The 22955-nt window shown below is 36.2% G+C and overlaps 3 protein-coding genes across 4 annotated transcripts; all 3 read left to right on the top strand.

The window, feature by feature from the left end:
• Positions 1-5022: 5022 nt before the first annotated feature.
• Positions 5023-6492, top strand: LOC117626018. Its single transcript, XM_034357641.1, has 2 exons — positions 5023-5456; positions 6145-6492. Exons 1-2 carry the CDS (start codon positions 5147-5149, stop codon positions 6345-6347), a joined length of 513 nt encoding a protein of 170 aa, XP_034213532.1. The 5' UTR covers positions 5023-5146; the 3' UTR covers positions 6348-6492.
• A 4843-nt stretch (positions 6493-11335) lies between these two features.
• Positions 11336-15937, top strand: LOC117624241 (calcium-dependent protein kinase 8-like). 2 transcript variants are annotated; one of them, XM_034355388.1, is made up of 9 exons: positions 11336-11671; positions 11982-12581; positions 13265-13388; positions 13516-13659; positions 13874-14026; positions 14104-14219; positions 14352-14519; positions 14761-14991; positions 15677-15937. In XM_034355388.1, exons 2-9 carry the CDS (start codon positions 12072-12074, stop codon positions 15830-15832), a joined length of 1602 nt encoding a protein of 533 aa, XP_034211279.1. In that variant the 5' UTR covers positions 11336-11671; positions 11982-12071; the 3' UTR covers positions 15833-15937. The 2 variants fall into 2 exon arrangements, with proteins under 2 accessions (XP_034211279.1, XP_034211280.1); XM_034355389.1 differs by having other exon boundaries at positions 11400-11567.
• Positions 15938-16768: 831 nt separating this feature from the next.
• LOC117625529 (calcium-dependent protein kinase 8-like) lies at positions 16769-22100 on the top strand. Its single transcript, XM_034357073.1, has 9 exons — positions 16769-16850; positions 18016-18153; positions 18369-18521; positions 18599-18714; positions 18847-19014; positions 19256-19486; positions 19850-20008; positions 20201-20390; positions 20513-22100. Exons 1-7 carry the CDS (start codon positions 16769-16771, stop codon positions 19994-19996), a joined length of 1035 nt encoding a protein of 344 aa, XP_034212964.1. The 3' UTR covers positions 19997-20008; positions 20201-20390; positions 20513-22100.
• Positions 22101-22955: the final 855 nt, after the last annotated feature.

The raw sequence follows: 22955 nt of genomic DNA on the forward strand, positions 1-22955 counted from the left end.
TCTTCTAGCGGCTGCGTGTTTTGTGTTGATGTTTCCGACAGCTCGACGAAGAGTTGAAGATGACTTGCTAATGTTGATATGAGATTATGTGAGCTTGGCCTAAGAGTTTGGAGTGTGGGAGCTAAAGACCCACAAGTTTAGCAAATGAGAGTGCATGTGCTTGGCTTGGTGTTGGATATGTTTGAGTTTGGTGTTGTATGTCTATGGCTATGGGGATTTAAGAGTTTCAAGAGAAGGAGGATGGAAGAAAAAGCTTGAGGTTTGAAGGCTGTGGTGTTTAAAGCTTGGAATGAAGGAAAAGCTTGGAGTTAGGTGATGCTTTGTGGGGGTTGGTGACCGTTGGGATGCTTGCAGCAGCCGAGTGAGAGAGAGTGTTGGCTGAAGAAAAATAGGTCGCTGGCTGCTGTGTTGCTTGCAGCAGCCGAATGAGGGGGTGGGGGGTGCGGGGCTTTGTGGTATTTAAAAGCTACATATGATCATGGTCTGTAATATAAATGGGGCACATTTGAGTTGAGTTCGTTCTCATATGGTGATTATGTTGGATATCCAGATACGGCAAATTCTATAGGTGGTTTTGGTGTGCATTTAGGCTTCAATCTTATTTTATGGAGTTCTAAAAACGATAGAATAGCTTCAATTAGTTTATACATATGCAAAACTGTCTTGGATGTGTTTAATAACTTCATATTTGTGCTTATTTTCTATACCATATTCCTATTATTTGCATTAGTTTCTTTTGTGAAATTGGTTGTTTTAATGTGTTTAGTGTGAGTTTTGTAGGAAATCGTCCCTAAGGTTGAGTTAGAGCTAAAAAGAGAAAAATATGATGAAAAAAGAAGAAGCAAAGAAGGCAGAAATTTGGAATTAGCAACTTGGAACTCAAGAAACTACCTGTACATATGGGTCAAATTTATGGATTGACATGTATATGCTCAAGAAGAACCAGATAACATGCTTTATATATTTGGAAAGCTCTGGAAATCTAGTTTTTGGATCATTTTACGGTTTGTGATTTCGAGTTTGCTGGAGAAAGTTACATTAGTTTTAGTACTAGTGGGTCAGTGATGGAATTATGCACGAGTTTTGACAACTGAGCATCACAAGTTACCACTCTTGGAAAGCAAGCTTTTGGACATCCTTGGGTAGTTAGGAGCATAGTCTAAAATATCAATAATATCGACGAAATATCGAGGATATTATTGTTTTTTCGGATCACGGATATTTCAGAACATACATATCGTATAAATATCGATATCGATAATTTCGCTGACACTTCAGCAATATTTTGTCAAAATATCACTGTAATATCGTTATAATATTGAAGACATGTAATGAAAAAAATGAAAAGAAAAAAAAATAGAGCACACACACAAAGGGGATTCAAACCCTTGTCATTTCACTCCTCCAATGCCTTAACCACAATGTTGCTTACGTGTTTTGTGATAATATGCTAAAATATGTAATTTATATTGTTTTGTTTTGAACAATTACATGCAAAACTAGTTTAGGGGTTTATCATTTGATGACTACTCTTCACGGTACACTTACTTTACATATAGAGATGATGAAGATAGTGAAAATTTTGGTTCTTGCATTCTTGGCCCCATCTCACCAAAACAAAAAAAATAAACAATTTGAACCTCATAAGAACTCTCTGTGGTACTAAGGAGGGTGCATTCAATTTAGATTTTAAATGATTTTAAAAGAGTTATAAAGTTGATGGAGTTTAATTATATTTAATTGAATTTAATTGAGTTTGACTGAATTCATGTATAGATTTTAATTGAGTTTGTTAAAATTTTATTATTGATTTTAATGGAGTTTATAGCGATGGCGGTGTTGGTGATGGCAATGGCGATGGCGATGGTGGTTTGTGGGGGAGTAAGTGGTAGAGGAGGTAGGGGTGGTAGTGGTGGTGGTGGCGACAGCAGCAGTGAGGTGGTGGAGGAGGTGGGGGTGATAGTGATGGTTGTGATGGGCGTGAGGTGGTGGAGGTGGTGGTAGTGGTGGAGGTGGTGGCGGTGGCGGTGGTGATATTGTGTGGGTGACAGTGGCGGTGGCAGTGGGCTAGCAGTGATGGTGATAATGTTGGCAGTGGTTGTTGTGGTGGTGACAGTGGGGTTGATAGTGAGGGTGGTAATGGTGGTGGAGGTAGGGTCAAGGTGGTGGAGGTGGTGACGGTGGAGTGATGGTGACAGTGATGGTGGTAGTGGTGGTGACGGTGGGGGTGATGGTGGGGCTGATAGTGGGGGCGGCGGTGAGTGGTGGTGGAGGTGGCGGTGGTGCGGCGATGGCAGTGGTGGTGGAGGTGACGACGATGACTGTGGTGGTGGTGGCGGCGGCTATGGTGATAGTAGAAGTGGTGAAATCATATATTGAGAATAAAAATAATATATCTATCAAAATCTCTTAGGAGAGAGAGGGGTGGGGGAAGCCTAAAATTAGTCTATTATCAAATGAAATCCACCACTTTTTGTATTTCCTTTAAAATCAATGAGTTTTTTAATACACCCAAACCTTTATGAAGTCTTTTAAAGTCGTGATTGAATACATCCAAATTTGAATGGAGTTTAAAAATTCTGAATTGAATCCATATAATCAACTTAAATCAGTTAACCCATAATGCAACGCATTTCCTTCTAATTTTTTTGTGATAAACTAATAGATAATTGAATGAATAAACATTCTCTAAAGTTTCAATAAAAAATTTCAGGTTTTTCTTACAATTTTCGTGGTTTTTATTCAATTTTTATTGATATCGATAATATCTCAATAGTTATATCGAAATTTCCGTGTTTTTAGAGTACCGATATTTCTGATACCATCAATAATTTAGACATTGGTTAGGAGGCACCTAATCTTGTGTTAAGTCAATTATAAATCAGCTATAATTGCCTAGATCAATTGGCGTTTGGTTTGGTTAAAAAAGTGCATCAAAAGTCAAAGTCTAACTCAACTAGGAAAACAAACTCCCTATTCTAATTGGATTTTATTTTTATTTTTCTCTCCTATCTCAGGCTAACCTATTTATCCTTTTTGGGTAGCCTATAAATATATATTTTCAAAGCTTTTGGGAGAACTCTAGCATATTGTTCAATATCTCAAATCACCCAATTCATATACTCAGTTTCTTAGCTATTCATAGCCTTCAAGATTTGCTGCATGAGGAGTTCAAATGCAGTGGATTCACCTAAGGGTTTTTATATCTTAATTTAAACTTTGTATTTTATGTTGTTGGTTTCTAAGATGGCTATTGGTAACTAAATTCTTTGCTAGGGATTCGATGTAACCTAATATTAGGCCTCATCATTTGGCCCGCAGGCTCACGGGCCGATGGGGGCCTGCCCGACCCATCGAAAAAAGCCCGGCCCATTATGGGCTTTGAGATGGCCCGGCCTGTCTTGGATCGGGCTAGGCTTGGGCTTGGGTTTCTGAAGCCCTGCCCGGCCCATAGGCCCCGCCCGATTAAGCCCAAGAAAGTCCAGCCCAGCCCTCCCACAAAAACTCGGCCCGTTAGGCCCGCATACATATATAATTATGTATAAATAAGAGTTTAGGTTTATGATTATATCACTTAAATCACATATATAATTTGTTTCATTTCATTTACTTTTATTTACTTATTCCTAGTTTATAATTGGATGATTAGTATATTAATTTGTGTCAATTATTAATTCAATAATTTTATATATATATATATATATCACATCACCAAATATAATCATATCACGAAACATAATCGTACCACCAGATATAATCATGTTTTTCTTGAACACATCACCAAATATTTGCATATTTATTCATACTATCCTTTAAAAAAATATTTTTTTGATACTTATTATTTTTTAAAATTATTTCTTAAAACGTATTACGATCTAATTATGTAATAACCTCAAAAATAATACTTGGATTATTTTTGTAAAAAATCTTATAAGTTGTATGACTTTATTGGGTGTTTTATGAATTTGGTTTGATGTGAAAATATTGGAATTAAGTGAATTTAATCTCAAATTTGAACTAAAATGCCATTATAATTAAGTTTATGAATTTTTTTTTTAATGAAGTAGGGCCTGTTTATGCCCAGCCCGTTGGGCATAGCCTGGCCCGCCCCTATGGGCTTTCTCAAGCTCGGCTTATGGGTCGGGCTTGGGCTTTGAATTTTCTAAAAAAATCCGGTCCGATATTTTCTCTCTTCTCTTTAAAGCCCGACCCGGCTCTGCCCAAGCCCATTAAATTTGAGCCGGGCTAGCCCAACCCGGCCCATTGACGAGCCCTACCTAATATGATGATTCTATGTTGTTGAGTTAGGGCCAGTTTGGCATTGCTGTGCTGTGAAAATAATCGCTGTCAGATTTGCAGTGAGAGAAATCAGCTGTGAGAGAAAGCAGTTTGGCGTTTGGTAAAATTTTTGTTAAAAGTGTTGTTCGTATTGATTTTATGCATAATCAGAAAATGATTGCCGCATAATCATTAAACCCAGCGCCTTTTCGAAACTGATTCCTGCATAATCAGAAAATGAAAGCACCTCATTAGCTGCTTTCCTTTATAGCTTTCTCTCACAGCAATTTTTAACAATAAGTGATTTTCTCATAGTTTACCAAACGGATTGGGCTTTTCAAAATTTTTAAAAAATCACTTATTACCCCAAATAAGCAATACCAAACGGGCACTTAATACTTTATTTTTAATCAATTTATATTTCTTGTTTCATTTATTATTATAGTTATGATCTTGATCCTTGTAATTGGTCATTATAGGCTTATATTAATTTTCATATAAAAAGAAAAACAGGAGGAGTGTTGTAAGTGGAGCCCAGAGGTAAAATCAGAAATTGAACAACAAATTGATGGAAGGGTGAAGAAATAGTGTTGAGCCTGTAGACTTAGGTGTATCAGTGCATTGACTGGTGTGGTTGAGTTCACTTTCACTGCTACTGATAAAGGAAATGTGTCGGTACACTTGGTCTATAAATCTATTCGAAATGACTCACTTTTCTGTGATGCTTTCATATTCAATCTATTTTATAACAAGGAGAAAATAAATGAATGAATAACGCACTCACTGCCAAACCTGTGTTGGGTGGGTTTATCGTTAACCTCCTGTGAGTTGTGGCTGTGGCTGTGGGTTCTTTTATTATCTCATTCAAATGCTTCCTCTGTATGCTCTTTCACTCCACAATAAACCACCATTATCCCTGCACCCATTTTCTCTCACAAACAAACTTAAAACACACATTTCTGAATTGCCAGTGCCTGGGAATGGTGTTTTCAAGAAGAAGAAATCAAACCCGTATTACAATTCTTCTTCTTCATCATCTTCTTGTATTGTTTATGCGGCGGAGAAGGAGTCACAGCAATTTGATGTAGACCCAGATAAGGCCAGAGAAGCTCTTAAAAATCTTGACCAGCAACTTCAATCTCGCTCCCAAAGACAAGCCCGCCCTCCAAGGCAAAAGGGTACTCTCTCTCTCTCTCTCTCTCTCTCTCTCTCTCACACACACACACACACACACAAACACAAACACTTTGTAAGCAATATTATGAGTTTGATGATCATGTTGCTCTGTCTGTCTCCAACCCAATTTCTTTACTGCACCGTGCCTTTTGTTCATGTATGAGTTAATGTGCTGATATTTGAAATTTTCAATTACTTTCATTTGTACCAACAATCCTAATGTGATTTAAATTACATATGGCTTTGTCTATGTAACCAGAGATAACAAAATGAAAACCCAAAGAAAACTTATGCTTCTTTGATGAATGCCCAATGTTAGTGAAATTGACCTTATTTGGTCATGCACCTAGCATGTAACTAGAGCAAGTTATGCATCAACTTTTCTAGACCATGATTTGTTTCCACCCTTCTAATCGTTTGCACTCTATTGCTCGAAACCGGATTATTATTCGATTGCAGTTCAAATTAAGTTAATCTTGTCAAGACTGTATTTTTCTAATATAGTTTAGGGTTAATTGCATCAATTATCCCGAATTTTATACCCGGGTTTCACTTCAGTCCCTCAATTCAGTTATTGAATTGTATAGTACTTAGAGTTGCAGCGGAACTATGAAGTAGCATTTGTAATTTCATAAGGCAATTAATGGGATGTTGATCTTATGATGAGAAGTGTTTTCAACTGAATTGCAGCACCGGATGTGAGTTTTGCAAGAGATCAAACAGAAGATGAAGAAGTTCAGGAATTTTCAGGATCTTTCTTTACAATCACGGCTGTTGCTGTCTTTGCTTTCACTATTTTCTATAATGTGTTGTTTTACACTGTTATAAAACCATCCATAGATGGACCAGAGCAAGCTCCAACCACAATTGTTCAAAGAGAAATCCCAAAGTAGCAGTTTTGAGCCCCTGCAGGAAATTTATGTTCAACAAATAAACAGGTTCTGGTTTGAGTTTTGTAAAGGCAACTTTCTGACTGAAATGTAGTTTATGTAAAAACAATTCTGAGAAAGAAAAAAAACAAACTTATTTTATTTCTCATTTTATTTTTCAGATTTTGTGTTGTTTTGGTTCTTAAAAAGAGGCAGATCTCTGCTAAACATAAATATGAAAAGTTGGTAATTAGACCTCTGAAATCTTCATGCAATCAACTATGCCATGATTGCTGAATTTTCTTTTTTCTTTTCGGTTTTGGGTTTTGGGTTTTGGGTTTTTTTCCTGCGTTTAAGAGATTATCGCATGGGCCAATCTTCATGCAATCATCAACTATGCCACAATGTTGTTTTATGGAGAAAAACTTTGTTGCAACGGGGATAACACTATTTTGCTATGCCGGCTAATAATGCTATATTATGTGGAGTGTTATCACACATATTTATTGGCCGGAAATAACAAAATAGTGTTATCCCCATTTCATATAGAAGTTTTTCTCCGTTTTATGCTTTCATTAAGTTATATTTCTAATAGGCTTTTTATCACAAATGGTCCCTGAGGTTTTCCAAATTATCACCTTTAGTCCTTTATGTTTTTTTTTTTTTACATTGTTGGTCCCTTATGTTACACCTCACACATCAATTTGGTCCCGACGCCGTCAAAATTTTCCTTTAGATTGCTGATGTGGATTAAACAATGTTTTAAATATTTTGGGTTTTATCACAAATGTTTCCTGAAGTTTACAAAATTATCACCTTTGGTCCTTTATTTTTTTTCCTGACATTATTGGTCCTTATGTTACACCTCACACATCAATTTGATCCCACCATGAGATTTCGTTGAATTGTTGACATGATACATATGTGGTGCACACATAGCCAATGAGAAAATGTCAAGTGGATCTAAATGAAGAAATGTTTTTCTAAAAATAGTTTAACATTTAAATCTTTTAAAAAAAATTTAAAGAAAAAGAGAGAAAAATTTCAAAACATACATTTTTTTTCTTCAAATCCACTTAGCATGTTATTAATGGACATGTAGGCTCCACGGTGTCAAACGGGACTGGCCGGGCCAGTATGGCACGAGCCCAGTCAGTTTAAATGAGGCACGACACGGTACAAGCACGAATATTAATGAACCGTGCTCGGCACGGCACGAAAACTTGGGCAGGGCCATGATCAAAAAATGAGGTCCAATGGACTGGGCCGGCCCATGGCCCGAGCCCGCTTTAAGCATGGCATGAGCCCAAGCTCCCTTCAAGCACGGCCCAAGCCCAACCCACTTAACATTTTTTTCTTTCTCAAAAATCAAAATAAAATAATTTGACATCTAATGTCATATATATATATATATATATATCCTTAATTAATTAAACATATCAACTAAAAATTAATTAAACAACATTGGACTTGATAGCAAATCAGTACATATGACATATACGCTTATCTTATAATTAAAGCAAGACATTTCTTCACATATAAAATAATAAGTTGTTTAAAGATGAAAAGTTGAAGTGGACTTTGTGGAGTTGGACACTTTTTGCTCTCCGCTTTTTCATATTGTTTGGATGTTTGATTGATTAATGTTTTCAAATAGTTCATCATTTTTTGCCTCTAATTATATTTTTAATGTTTATAATTTGAATTATCTAGTGGAAAAAAAAAACAAGTGAAAAAAAAAAACAAATTAAATGGGTTGGTTCTTGGGCCCAAGTATGGCATGAGCACGGGCACGGCACGAGCCCGGCCCGTTTCAATGTGGACATGGGCTTTGGGCAGAGTCGGGATAAATGATTTTACTAAATGGGTTGGCACAGCACTACCCGATAAATTAAATAGGCCAGCTCGGCAAGGCACGAAAACGTTAAAAGTACGAGTTTAAATGGGACGGGCCGACATACATGTTGCGTCAAATCTGTTAGGTTTTGTTAAAAAACCCTTTAAAAAAAATTAAATTTTTTAATAAAAAGGATTGAAAAATTTCAAAACTTAAAATTTTTTATTCAAATTAGGCCTCATCATTTGGCCCGCGGGCTCATGGACCGATGGGGGCCCGCCTGGCCCATCAAAAAAAAGCCCGGCTCGGCACATTATGGGCTTTGAGATGGCCCGGCCCGCCTTGGACTGGGCTAGGCTTGGGCTTGGGTGTCTAAGCCCGGCCCGGCCAGGCCCTATTAAGGCCAAAAAAGCCAGGCCCTGCCTGCCCACAAAAGCCAGGCCCGTTAGGCCCGCATACATATATAATTATGTATAAATAAGAGTTTAGGATTAGGATTATCTCACTTAAATCACATATATAATTTGTTTTATTTCATTTACTTTTCTTTACTCATTCCTAGTTTATACTTAGATGATTAGCACATTAATTTGTGTCAATTATTAATTCAACAATTATATATATAAATAAGATGAACAACATATCATATCACCAAATATAATCATATCACAAAACATAATCATACCACCAAATATAATCATGCTTTTCTTGAACACATCACCAAACCTTTGCATATTTATTCATACAATTCTTTAAAAAAAAAATATTTTTTTGATACTTATTATTTTTTAAAATTATTTCTTAAAACGTATTACGGTCTAATTATGTAATAACCTCAAAAATAATACTTGATTTTATTATTTTTGTGAAAAATCTTATTAAGTTGTGTGACTTTATTGGGTGTTTTATGAATTTGGTTTGATGTGAAAATATTGGAATTAAGTGAGTTTAATCTCAAATTTGGACTAAAATGCCCTTATGATTAAGTTTATGATTTTTCACATCAATGGGCTTTCTAATTAAGTTGTGTGGACTTAAATGCCCTTATGCCCAGACCTGACCCAATGGGCTTTCTCAAGCCCGGCCCATGGGTCGGGCTTGGGCTTTGAATTTTCTAAAAAAACTCAGCCCAATATTTTCTCTCTCCTCTTTAAAGCCCGGCCAGGCCCATTGATGAGCCATAATTCAAATCCACTTGCCATGTTATTATTGGGCATATAGGCTCCACATACATGTCACGTTAAATCTGTTAGGTTCTGTTGAAATTTTCATAAATTTAATAAAATTCCAACAGAACCTAACGGATTTGACGTGACATGTATACATGTCCAATAATAACATGCCAAATGGATTTGAATAAAAAAAACAAATTATGTTTTGAAAATTTTCTCTTTTTTTAATTAAATTTTCTATAAAAGATTTAATGTTAAACTATTTATAAAAAAAATATTAAAGGACCAATAATATCAGAAAAAAAACTTAAAAGACCAAATGTGATAGTTTCACAAACCTTAGGGATCATTTGTGATAAAACCCAAAATGTTTAAAACATTGTTTAGTCCACGTCAGCAATCTAACGGAAAATTTTGATGGAACCTAACGACGGGACTAAATTGATGTGTGAGGTATAACATAATGGACCAATAATGTCAGAAAAAAAAACATAAATGACCAAATGTGATAATTTGACAATTCTCAGGGACCATTTATGATAAAAACCCTTTTTAATATAATAGTTGAGCGGATCATGGACATTTGTCTACATGGGCCCAGACAACCTCATGGTCTTTATCCATCTCTCATACGCCGTTGATATCCATCTTACTAAAAAGAGTGCATCAGTCACAACTGAAAAATATCTAGAATATGCTTTATATAGTTTTTCTTTTGTCAAAGTTAGGAAGTGAAGTGGGAAATGCACACACCACTCAAAAGAAGCTAATGGCATTTCACCTTGGGTATCCAAAACTTATACAAATTATCTTAAAACATGAACGACTCAAGTATTCCCTTGGATTAGTTTAATTTCATTTATCAATGGCAAATTGCAACTTTCAATGTAGTCAATAGTTCATGTGGCATTGGTCTAATTTTTCTTCTGGAGATTGGCCCATGGGAAACCTTTTACCTCTACCTACTATCCACTTTTTTCTAAAATCGGGTGAGCTATAGGACAGGAATCCTGAAATTCAAAAACCTCCAAGAAATATATGACACATTTCACATTGTTTCATCCACAAAAGAAAGAAAAACTTTGAGATTTTAAAACATTTGATTCCTCAGAGGATACTGTTTACCTCATTTTTTATAAGTTCTTATTATAATTCATCATAATCATAAAAAGTAATTTTTTTGCACACATATCACACTGTTATTTACGAGAATATAAGAGCTCCTACTTAAATAGCAAAGAGAGAAGTATTTTCCATCCAGATACCAGTCGTGGCAAACCTACCACCCAAATTGCCATCACTAAAATCCAACCCAACCATGGCAAACCTACCACCCAAATTGCCATCACTAAAATCCAACCCAACCACTCTGACCAACGACTAGAAAATCTTTGCAAAGAATATATTCCCTACTGTCAATTGCAATTAATAAACAAATACCATATAATTTTTTTTCACCAAAAAACAAAGACATATGGATTTACAGACTATACACCAATAATAGGGAGAGTGGATTTTATAAAAATTAATTATTGGTAGCCCTAGGATTATTTATTATTGGACACGTGGCATTTTATAGTAAGTTGAGTAGGTTTGGGAAGGATTGGATTAAGACATGATCCATATCTCCCCTGTCGACAATACAACCATGCTTTCCTAAATATTTAGAGATGGTGGTTTTCTTGTTTTTAGAAAGCACAACCAACTTCGGTTGAACTCTTGGGTGAAACCCAACTGTTAAAACTAAAAATAAACTAACAATCATTTAGTTAGCAATGAATTTGTTTACACTAATTACAATTAGTTAGCAATGAATTAGTTTATAAATAAATAAAAACACTTTTTCCAGGGAAAAAAAAAACAGTTTTGAAGTAATATATATATTTGAGGAAATCTGTGACTTGTAACTTTGTAAGGTTAGCTGGATATTTTGGGAAGGGAGAAAAAAAAAAAAAAGGAAAAAGAAAAAAAGAAAAAGAGAAAGAGAAAGAGAAAGAGGAGGTTTGTTTTCTGTTTCTTTTGATGGTTGACTCCCAAACAAAAGAAAAAGGTTTGGATTTAAAGAGAGACAGAGAAAAAGAAGAGAAGGAACGGATTTAGAGAGAGAAACAAAAGTCTCTGTGAAAGAGCTTTGACTCTCTCTCTCTCTCTGCAAATCCATGGCGTATTCACACCTTCAATTTGTCCTTTCACATCCTTGACCTTCAACCCCAAATCATTCATTTCTAGAATTAGGTTAAGCTCTTTCATCTCCAAATCTCATCTGGGTATCCTGCAAAATCTCTTCTCAGTTCCCTGGAATTCCCAAAAATCATTATTAAAAAAAAAAAAAAACAGAGGTGAGCTTTGTTGTTCTCCAACATTTTGATCTTACCTTCATTTCCTTTGAAAAGAATAGAAATTTGGACCTCTTCCATTTTTGTCTTCTTTTATGTAAACTGTTTTTTTTCTTTTCGATTTCTTAAGATTCACTGATTTGTGGTGTGTTTCTACAAAGTATCTGCATTTAAGATTCAGAAGAAACAAAAAATCTCACTTTCTAAATTTGCTTTCTGACAAAACAAAACCATGGAGCTGAAAAATGATATGGGACTCGCATTTTGGATTTGTCATTATGATTGTCTGATTTCTTTCTAATTTCCTGAACAGATTTCGATTTATTGACCTTTCTGCTCAATTGGGTCCTCTTGAAATCTGAAGAAAATACTGGAAATTCTGAAATATTTGAGGCTCTGATTCATGGGAAATTGCTGCGTAACTCTTGGCACACCTGGCCAGAACAAGCAGAAGAAAAACAAGAAGAAACCCAATCCCTTCGCAACAGATTTTGGTGGCATTAATGGAAAAGATGGTGAGGGCAAGCTATGGGTCTTGAAAGAACCGACGGGTCGGGACATTTCGGTGCACTACGATCTGGGTCGCGAGCTCGGCCGAGGTGAATTTGGAATCACATATCTTTGCACAGAGGCTTCCTCGGGTGAAAAATTCGCCTGCAAATCGATATCGAAGAAGAAGCTGAGGACCGCTGTGGATATTGAAGACGTGCGGAGAGAGGTTGAGATAATGAGGCATTTGCCTCCGCACCCAAATATTGTCACATTGAAGGACACTTATGAGGATGAAGAAGCGGTTCACATTGTCATGGAGTTGTGTGAGGGTGGCGAGTTATTCGACCGCATTGTTGCTAGGGGTCATTACACGGAACGCGCCGCCGCAAGCGTAATGAAGACCATTGTTGAAGTTGTTCAGGTTAGATTTGGCTGTACTAGTGTGGTGTTAATTTGGTTTAAATTTGGATATGGTTCTGAAATTTTATAATTATGTTCTACATTAGAATTGTTATAAAAGTGTCATAGGGTTTGTGTTATATTATGATGTTCTTGTTTAAGGGAAATGTGAGATAGAGTACGTTGTTGCTATATAACATGTTGGTTTTGTTTGTGATGCTTCTTCTTCTTATCATTTATACTGTAAACTTTAAATGGTAAATTGAGAAACAATTGGTGAGTTGATTGTTTTCCTCCATCCTCATATTCTCTATAAGCACTTAGCAGTGCTGCTATGTATTTTGTTAATTGGTTTGAGTTTCTCGTTTTTGATGTTGAAAGTAACTTTACTATGTGAACGATATTGGTGTCTACATTTTGTTTTCATTGGCTTATATTTCGTTTAGGTGATATGCCGGTTATTTGGACATTTGGATAATATAATATGCTGGACCATGTTATTACTAGAATATAACTAGTTCCTGTGCACTGAATATACTTGTCTCTACTATAACATCACTAGTTTCTGTGCATGTTGAATTAATTATCTGCTGCTGACACTTCTATTGATCTTCATTGATTTTCTGTTGTGGGATGATGATGTCCAGCCTTCTGTGATGTTAATGTGAAATACTCTGGTTTATATACTTGCATTTTACATTGCAGATGTGTCATAAACATGGAGTAATGCATCGCGATCTCAAACCAGAGAACTTTCTATTTGCAAATAAGAAGGAAACAGCCCCTTTGAAAGCAATTGATTTTGGATTATCTGTGTTCTTTAAACCTGGTATTGTACTGCTTCATTTTTCCTGTTTAATAATTTTCCCCCATTCTTGAACTTCATATTTTAGCATCTAATATCATCTCTATATGTGGCGTATGATAGTGTAGTTAAAGGTTGCTATATTCTGCAGATGAGGAATTTAATGAGATAGTTGGAAGTCCATATTACATGGCTCCAGAGGTTCTGAAGCGCAATTATGGACCCGAGGTTGACATCTGGAGTGCTGGAGTTATCCTGTATATTTTACTTTGTGGTGTTCCACCTTTCTGGGCAGGTTTGTCTCTTTTACCAGTATTTATATTTTGATTCTTTACAACTTGTATAGGAGTTAAAGTGGAAAGGGATGTAGAAAATAATACTCCCATTGGAATGTTTTGCTTATCAAATATCTTTGATTGAGATCATCCTGAACAAAAGTGTGCCTGCTGGTGTACTTGCTTATATTATTAGTATTTGCTTCTCATAGTTTCAAAACTTTTTTCCTGTAGAAACTGAACAAGGGGTAGCACAAGCAATTATTCGATCTGTCATTGATTTCAAGAGGGATCCTTGGCCAAGAGTTTCTGATAATGCGAAGGACCTGGTAAAGAAAATGCTTGATCCTGATCCAAAAAGGCGGCTGACTGCCCAGGAAGTGCTTGGTAATTACAGTAATATGATATCTTATACAATTGAAAGAGCCTTATATTACAAGTTCTTACCAACTCTTTCTGTGTAGATCATCCTTGGATACAAAATGCCAAGAAGGCCCCAAATGTCCCACTTGGTGAGACTGTGAGAGCAAGGCTGAAACAATTTTCCATAATGAACAAGCTGAAGAAAAGAGCCCTTGGGGTAATGTTTTTTAGTTTACTTTTCATTATAAAGTTATTGATGTCCCATAGTTACAGAAATGTTGGCTACTTGTATCTTGTGTGAAAGTTGCCCTATATGCTATGTCTGAACTTTTGAATATTTTATACATAGGTTATAGCCGAGCATTTGTCAGTTGAGGAAGTAGCTGGCATAAAAGAGGCATTTCAAATGATGGACACTGGCAACAAGGGCAAAGTAACCATAGAAGAGCTTCGAAGTGGTGTACAACAGCTTGGGCAGCAGATTCCTGATCCAGATCTTCAAATACTAATGGAAGCTGTAAGCATCAATTTGTGCTTGGCCAACTTGTCCTTACTTTTAACTGTGGGTTGGATGATTACATGCCTAACTCTGCATCATGTTAAATCTTAAGAAGCAAACTAAAACCTGAGCTGCAATATTCATTGCAAGGATTCAGCTAAAAATAGGAATGTAAAGAAGTTCTGGCTGGGGGTTGAGTATCCCAGTGAGTTTTAGGATTTCTTGAACTGATCAACTGATTGATTTCTGATTCCTACAGGCTGATGTTGATGGTGATGGAGCTCTGAACTACGGAGAGTTTGTTGCAGTTACTGTTCACCTTAAAAGGATGGCCAATGATGAGCACCTACATAAAGCTTTCGCATTCTTCGATCAAAACCAAAGTGGTTTCATAGAAATTGAAGAATTGCGAAATGCTTTAAATGATGATGTTGACGCAGGTGGTGAGGAAGTCATCCATGCGATTATGCATGATGTGGACACAGACAAGGTTAGAATCACAGTTTTGAGACAATTAACTTCAAAAAGTTTTATCCTTAATCCAAAAAGATTTTATCTCAGCATACATGACTGGAAGGCTCTATTTTGATGCTAATTATGAATCATGATATCATATTTCAGACTTTCACGGTCTTTCTGGACTTTTGACATCCCTTCGAGATTTCCCCTTATAATACCTTGCCATGTATTGGTTTTTGAACTGAGGCTAGATCATCTTAGCTAACTTTCCTTTATCTGCTTGCCTATTGATGCTAGAAATTGTAGTTTTTAGTTGCTTTCTATTGTGAAAAATACTTATCCTGAGAACAGAATGGTTCGGTTACTCCATATTCTGTTCCTTCTCTAGACTTTTTCCCTTTGATTACACACAAATGAGGCCAGTCATGCAAACTGAAGGATCACCTCTTCTTCTGTCACTTTTTTTTTATTCCGCTTTGTTGTTTGTTTTTCTTTGATCAATGATTGAATATCACCCTCATGAAAAGGGTTGACTTATGCAAAATGTCTTCAGTTTGTAAGATTACGTTTCAATTACTCTTGTTATGTTGCATGCATCATTGTTTTTATCGAGTTATGCCTGTATGTATCCATATCGTTTTGTTATGTTTTTAAAGTTGGTGTTGCGCATGCATCATTGATAACTTGAACTGCAACTTGCTTGTATCATCATGTAGGATGGGCGCATAAGTTACGAGGAGTTTGCTGCTATGATGAAGGCTGGTACAGATTGGAGAAAAGCATCCAGGCAATATTCACGGGAAAGATTTAACAGCATAAGCTTGAAGTTGATGAGGGAAGGGTCTTTACAGTTAGCCACTGAGGGTAGATGAACCAACATTCTTTTGTTCTTTTTTACTTTTTACTTTTTTGAACCAATATTTATTTGAAATTAAATTATGTCTAAAAAGTTAAAATTTCCTTTCTTTGTTGGCGGGCTTATGAATTCTCTTCTTTTCTGTTTCCCCATTCTTTTTCCTTTTTTCTTAAGAAAACTTGTAATGTGGAGAGAATCATAGTGAGGATCTTAGCGTCTTTTTCAATAGCTATGATTAGGATTTTTCTTTTCTTGAGGTAATTGCAGGAAAAAGGAAAAATTAGTTGTAGTGGGAAGTTGGTGAAACTTATTGTCAACCTCAAATTCAATAGGTGGTTGTAAATATGTGAATTAAGGCTTTTCCACTAAAAGGATTGTCTAAAGTCTATAATTGCTTAAATGTGCTCTTGGAATTTTTAATTTTGGCCATTAAACTTGTGGAATTTTTAAGACAGAAAGATCAATGTTTGATTTGTCTCGACTATAAAACATAAATAGCAGCTTTATGCTGTCTGGTTTTGTGTGCTTACATTTTTAAGGACTGGCTGAGGAACATGTTTTTATATATATGTATTGCAATTATAGCATGATGAGCAAAACTCAGCTGCCAATTTATTTTGAAATGGGTGTTTGACTTTGCACTTGGTATCAAAGTTCCTCAAAGATGTGAATGCTGCCTCTCCCCTACTTCTCCTGCCAACTATAGTTGCCCATCAACTCTTCATTGTCTTTTTTTTTTTTTGGGTTTTTTGATGAGATAGAGGGACAAAACCCCAAAAAGAAATGACAACTAACTAATATAGATCAAGTGAGGCCTAACAACGTTTAATAAATCATCCACCGAGAAAGAGCTAACCCAGGCAGGAGCCTCATCCAAATAACAAACCCCCAAATCTAAGTTAAAGCTCCAGTTAGCCATATAATCAGCTACAAAATTCATTTCTCTGTAAACATGAGTAAGGTGACAGTTGCCAATACGCCTCATAAGAACACAATAGCTCTAAACCAATGCAGCAAGAGTGTGACAACTCAAGGTACCAATTTGCTGAACAAGGGAAACAACACCATGCATTGTAAGGCTAATAGCATTTTTGGTAAAACTCACTTTGCAGTTTAATCTGCTCATTTCATTTAATGAAGCTTTACTTGTTTATTTATTTTTTTAAAATTGTTTTGTTCTCTTATTTTTTTTAATAATCTTGTCTTGTTGTAATTCGAGGGGGGACCCAAAGTAGTCCCAAACCCACTGGACTACAACTCATTGCTATTATACTAGTAAAAATTTTGAAGCACAAAAGGCTCATTTGTCTGTCACTAAATATTAACTATTTATACCTAGATTTGCCAACTCTATCTGATTATCTTCAGTTTAGATGGGTTTTGTTTTTCATTTGCTTTTTATATACTAATCTTCGCTTGATCCTTAATTAGTGTAATTCTCCCTAGGAGAAAGTTGCATCAAATTCTGCTAGACTTAAGTTCACTATTTAATTGATGATAAAAAGTTAGGGATTTTGAACATATCATATCAACGATCACGTGCGGTCTAGTATGTACATACTTGTAGAATGTTTAATACCATTAGACCACTAATTGGAAATTATAACTTGTTACTCATAGATTTCTCACGTGAACCCTTTTTCCATTTGTACAATAATTCCCACTACTTTTCTTCCAAAAAAACAAACCAAGAAAAATTGAATTATGAGGTGAGGTCAGAGTCATGGAATTGTATTTTGAACTCTTTATACAAAGATGAGAAAGGACAAGTCGTCCTATTTTTCTCTACTTTTCCTGCAATTCCTTTTACGTGTAAAATCTTACACAAAGTTGATTCCCTCCTGCTATATATCTGCCCAAGCCAAAGGACAACCAATAAACAAATATAAATATCAATAATGCAATCAAACAATCGTTTTAAAGTCCCATGCTCCATCTCCCTCCTTTTTGGTACAAAAAAAAAGTAATGAATTTTTGTCTGATTTTTTCCAACATGAGTTATTGTAAACTACATAATACAAACGCATCTAGGTTTTGGAATCTCTGCGCAGACAACTCTCTTCTGCTGCTTCTCTCTCTTCAACCTCGTGAAAACGCTGTCGTTTTGATTGGTATGACGACGACGACGCCGTTCGGAGCTGCGAACGCGGCGGTGCTGGGGGAGCCCAAGGCTCAGATTGCTAGGTATCAGGGGCTGAGGTCAGCAAACTCGCTTGGTTTCACCAGAAGCCGACACGCGCCGATCTCGTCAGCTTCTTCTTCGCTCATTCGCGCCGATCTGGAGTGCTGGAGTTATCCTGTATATTTTACTTTGCGGTGTTCCACCTTTCTGGGCAGGTTTGTCTCTTTTACCAGTATTTATATTTTGATTCTTTACAACTTGTATAGGAGTTAAAGTGGAAAAGGGATGTAGAAAATAATACTCCCATTGGAATGTTTTGCTTATCAAATATCTCTGATTGAGATCATCCTGAACAAAAGTGTGCCTGCTGGTGTACTTGCTCATATTATTAGTATTTGCTTCTCATAGTTTCAAAACTTTTTTCCTGTAGAAACTGAACAAGGGGTAGCACAAGCAATTATTCGATCTGTCATTGATTTCAAGAGGGATCCTTGGCCAAGAGTTTCTGATAATGCGAAGGACCTGGTAAAGAAAATGCTTGATCCTGATCCAAAAAGGCGGCTGACTGCCCAGGAAGTGCTTGGTAATTACAGTAATATGATATCTTATACAATTGAAAGAGCCTTATATGACAAGTTCTTACCAACTCTTTCTGTGTAGATCATACTTGGATACAAAATGCCAAGAAGGCCCCAAATGTCCCACTTGGTGAGACTGTGAGAGCAAGGCTGAAACAATTTTCCATAATGAACAAGCTGAAGAAAAGAGCCCTTGGGGTAATGTTTTTTAGTTTACTTTTCATTATAAAGTTATTGATGTCCCATAGTTACAGAAATGTTGGCTACTTGTATCTTGTGTGAAAGTTGCCCTATATGCTATGTCTGAACTTTTGAATATTTTATACATAGGTTATAGCCGAGCATTTGTCAGTTGAGGAAGTAGCTGGCATAAAAGAGGCATTTCAAATGATGGACACTGGCAACAAGGGCAAAGTAACCATAGAAGAGCTTCGAAGTGGTGTACAACAGCTTGGGCAGCAGATTCCTGATCCAGATCTTCAAATACTAATGGAAGCTGTAAGCATCAATTTGTGCTTGGCTAACTTGTCCTTACTTTTAACTGTGGGTTGGATGATTACATGCCTAACTCTGCATCATGTTAAATCTTAAGAAGCAAACTAAAACCTGAGCTGCAATATTCATTGCAAGGATTCAGCTAAAAATAAGAATGTAAAGAAGTTCTGGCTGGGGGTTGAGTATCCCAGTGAGTTTTAGGATTTCTTGAACTGATCAACTGATTGATTTCTGATTCCTACAGGCTGATGTTGATGGTGATGGAGCTCTGAACTACGGAGAGTTTGTTGCAGTTACTGTTCACCTTAAAAGGATGGCGAATGATGAGCACCTACATAAAGCTTTCGCATTCTTTGATCAAAACCAAAGTGGTTTCATAGAAATTGAAGAATTGCGAAATGCTTTAAATGATGATGTTGACGCAGGTGGTGAGGAAGTCATCCATGCGATTATGCATGATGTGGACACAGACAAGGTTAGAATCACAGTTTTGAGACAATTAACTTCAAAAAGTTTTATCCTTAATCCAAAAAGATTTTATCTCAGCATACATGACTGGAAGGCTCTATTTTGATGCTGATTATGAATCATGATATCATATTTCAGACTTTCACGGTCTTTCTGGACTTTTGACATCCCTTCGAGATTTCCCCTTATACTACCTTGCCATGTATTGGTTTTTGAACTGAGGCTAGATCATCTTAGCTAACTTTCCTTTATCTGCTTGCCTATTGATGCTAGAAATTGTAGTTTTTAGTTGCTTTCTATTGTGAAAAATACTTATCCTGAGAACAGAATGGTTCGGTTACTCCATATTCTGTCGCTTTGTTCAATCAAGCATCAAGAATTGCAATATTACCTCTTCTTAGTGTCACAACCTCTTTTGTTGCTGAAGAAGATACTATTGGAACTGCGAGTCCCAAGGCAAACCAGAATGATTACCTGGAAACAGGTTTATCAATCAATGGTGAAACTAAACAGTTGATCCCCAAAAGGGGTATGCCCCATGCCTTTTTTTTTCCGGTTACAATGCCTACATCTTTTTTACACAATATACTGAGCATGCATTCTGTAAAGACTTATAGAATATGATTTCATCAAGTTTTCCTCTTCATTACAAGATATTCTTTTACTGGTTTATGAAAACTTCTTATATGATAGTTTTTTCTTCTTCTGTTTTCTTTGTCAGGTACTGACCAGAATGCATACAACTCAAAACCAGTTGGTGCAAGCTTTGAAATAGTTACAACCAATCATCGAAAGAGGTACATCCCGTCTGCGTCACCAGCAATGGTAATTGGCAGCATCCTTAGCCTCATCCAAGCCATATTCCTCATATCAGCAGCAAAACCTCAATTGAACTTTATGGGGTCAGTTCTGTAAGTTAATCATCTTTATGCTTTTATTTTATTTTTCATTTTGACACACATTTTACTCAATAGTTAGTTGTACCAAGTGCTAAAATAACTTCTAATAACAGAAAGAACTTTTGTTTGTTTAGGATCCCCTATGCTAAAACCTCCACTGCAGTACTTGATGATGCTGAGGATTCCCCTATGCAGCTATGCTAAAGTATCTTCAACATGAATCTGCTTATCACAGTAACTGCAATTCTAGATCAACCACGCTCTGCGTACTCCCAAGTAGATAGACTTCATATAATTTCTGATGTTCTAAATTTTGTGGGCATCAATTATTGCATGAGTATATTGGCACAAAGTAGCTTGACTAATAAATATGGCCGACAAGTCATTGTGCACTTGCAGGGATACCTAGTGGTGGACGAAGAACCATTGGCTATAGTTCCTTTGGGGATTGACTTGGTTGATGATTATCCACACTCAACCTCAATGGTCTGTATACCATTGAACCACGACTTCTGCATTGTCCAGCCACACCCTCACCTACAAAGACCCTCTAGCTTCGTTAGGGATGTTGACTACATAGTTCATTGGCAATACCATAATTCCAACCTTTGTGAACTTGCTGATGTTCTCAAGAATCTGTTTCGTAGTCAAACACCAATAGTACGAAAGCCGGAGTTTTGCCATTGCAGGGCCATGTTTACAGGCGAGTGTGATTGTTCTTGTCCTTCCGATTTGATACGTAGTAAAAAAAAATCTCTCTTTAATTCCCAACTTCAATAGAAAAAACAGAGAAACAGAAGAACATACATAAAGAGAGATTTTTTTAACTACGTACCAAATCGGAAGGGCGAGGACAATCACACTCGTCTGTAAACATGACCCTGCAATGGCAATACTTCGGCTTTCGTATTATTGGTGTTTGATTACGAAACAGATTCTTGAGAACATCAGCAAGTTCACAAAGGTTGGAATTATGGTATTGCCAATGAACCATGTAGTCAACATCTCTAACGAAACTAGAGGGTCTTTGTAGGTGGGGGTGTGGCTGGACAATATAGGAGTCGTGGTTCAAGGGTATATAGACCATTGAGGCTGAGTGTGGATAATCATCAACTAAGTCGATCCCCAAAGGAACTATAGCCAATGGTTCTTCGTCCATCACTAGGTATCTCTGCAGGTACACAATGACTTGTCGGCCATGTTCATTAGTCAAGCTACTTTGTGCCGATATACTCATGCAATAATTGATGTCCACAAAATTTAGAACATCAGAAATTATATGGAGTCTATCTACTTGGGAGTACGCAGAGCGTGGTTGATCTAGAATTGCAGTTACGATGATAAGCGGATTCATGTTTGAAATCAACTCAAAGCTCAACTCTAGTATTTTCAAACTCACAACTCAACTCTCTAGTCTCTTCAAACTCCCAACTCAACTCTCTAGTCTCTTCATATATATAGAATGAGAATCTGTTTGTTAGTGGGCATATCATTTACATGCAATTGAGATTTTGTTTCCAGTCAAAGATAGACTACAAAAAGGCATGTAATGCAAATGATCTGAATCAAAAAAGCTGCTAAGATATGTTTGTTGGAATAAAGTTGTCATAGTTTTATTATGTCTATGCGATATTTCGTTTGTATGGCTTGAGAACATTGTGAAGGAATAATGTACGACCCCCATATTTGGAGAGTTATTTTTCTATATATGGTTTTAAAGCACAGGATATGAGTGCCCGTAGAACTTGGAAGCTATAATAAATTTTCTAATTGCTTAAATTCGTGTTTTATGTAGTTTGCCTTTTCCTAGCCACCTTTTGGAGAATATTAATGCTTTTTTGGTTGAATGAGAATATGGAAATTATATCATGGTATGTAATTTCAGTCAGCAAAGAGATGGGACAGATGGGGGTATTGATTTTATCCATTTGTTAATTGCTATATCAAGTGATAATGAAACTATTATTCACGTGCTAAACATCTTTACATTCTTGTGTAAAGTGGTTAGTAAAAATAATCTTTATAGTTAAATTGTTGGGCAGATGACTCATTGGTTGATTATATGGATAGTACATTGAAGTACCAACAAGTTTTCTACAACATAAGAACTTGCATCTTATATAGGGCTCGTCAATGGGTCGGGTCGGGCTAGTCAGACCCAAATTTAATGAGTTTGAGTCGGGTCGGGTTGGGCTTTAAAAAAAGAGAGAAAATATCGGGTCGGGTTGGGTCGAGTTTTTTTAGAAAATTCAAAGCTCAAGTTCGACCCATGGGTCGGACTTGAGAAAGTCCTTTGGGCCAGGCAGGGCCTAAAAGGGTCTACTTCATTAAAAAAAAATCATAAACTTAATCATAATGAAATTTTAGTCCAAATTTAAGATTAAACTCAATTAATTCCAATATTTTCACATTAAACCAAATTTATAAAACACCTAATAAAGTCACACAACTTAATAAGATTTTCCACAAAAATAATAAAACCAAGTATTATTTTTGAGATTACTACATAATTAGACCGTAATACGTTTAAAAAAATATTTTTTTAAAAAGGATGGTATGAATAAATATGCAAATATT

Source organism: Prunus dulcis, chromosome 4 (genome assembly GCF_902201215.1).
Source record: "Prunus dulcis chromosome 4, ALMONDv2, whole genome shotgun sequence".
Classification (NCBI taxonomy): Eukaryota; Viridiplantae; Streptophyta; class Magnoliopsida; order Rosales; family Rosaceae; genus Prunus; species Prunus dulcis.

Coding starts and splice junctions, on each gene's coding strand:
- LOC117626018 (XM_034357641.1), top strand. CDS start 5,147: ATGCTTCCTCTGTATGCTCTTTCACTCCACAATAAACCACCATTATCC. Junction 5,457..6,144: donor CCGCCCTCCAAGGCAAAAGG/GTACTCTCTCTC, acceptor ACTGAATTGCAG/CACCGGATGTGAGTTTTGCA.
- LOC117624241 (XM_034355388.1), top strand. CDS start 12,072: ATGGGAAATTGCTGCGTAACTCTTGGCACACCTGGCCAGAACAAGCAG. Junction 13,389..13,515: donor ATCTGTGTTCTTTAAACCTG/GTATTGTACTGC, acceptor TATATTCTGCAG/ATGAGGAATTTAATGAGATA. Junction 14,992..15,676: donor ATGATGTGGACACAGACAAG/GTTAGAATCACA, acceptor ATCATCATGTAG/GATGGGCGCATAAGTTACGA.
- LOC117625529 (XM_034357073.1), top strand. CDS start 16,769: ATGAGTAAGGTGACAGTTGCCAATACGCCTCATAAGAACACAATAGCT. Junction 18,522..18,598: donor GACTGCCCAGGAAGTGCTTG/GTAATTACAGTA, acceptor CTTTCTGTGTAG/ATCATACTTGGATACAAAAT. Junction 18,715..18,846: donor TGAAGAAAAGAGCCCTTGGG/GTAATGTTTTTT, acceptor TTTTATACATAG/GTTATAGCCGAGCATTTGTC.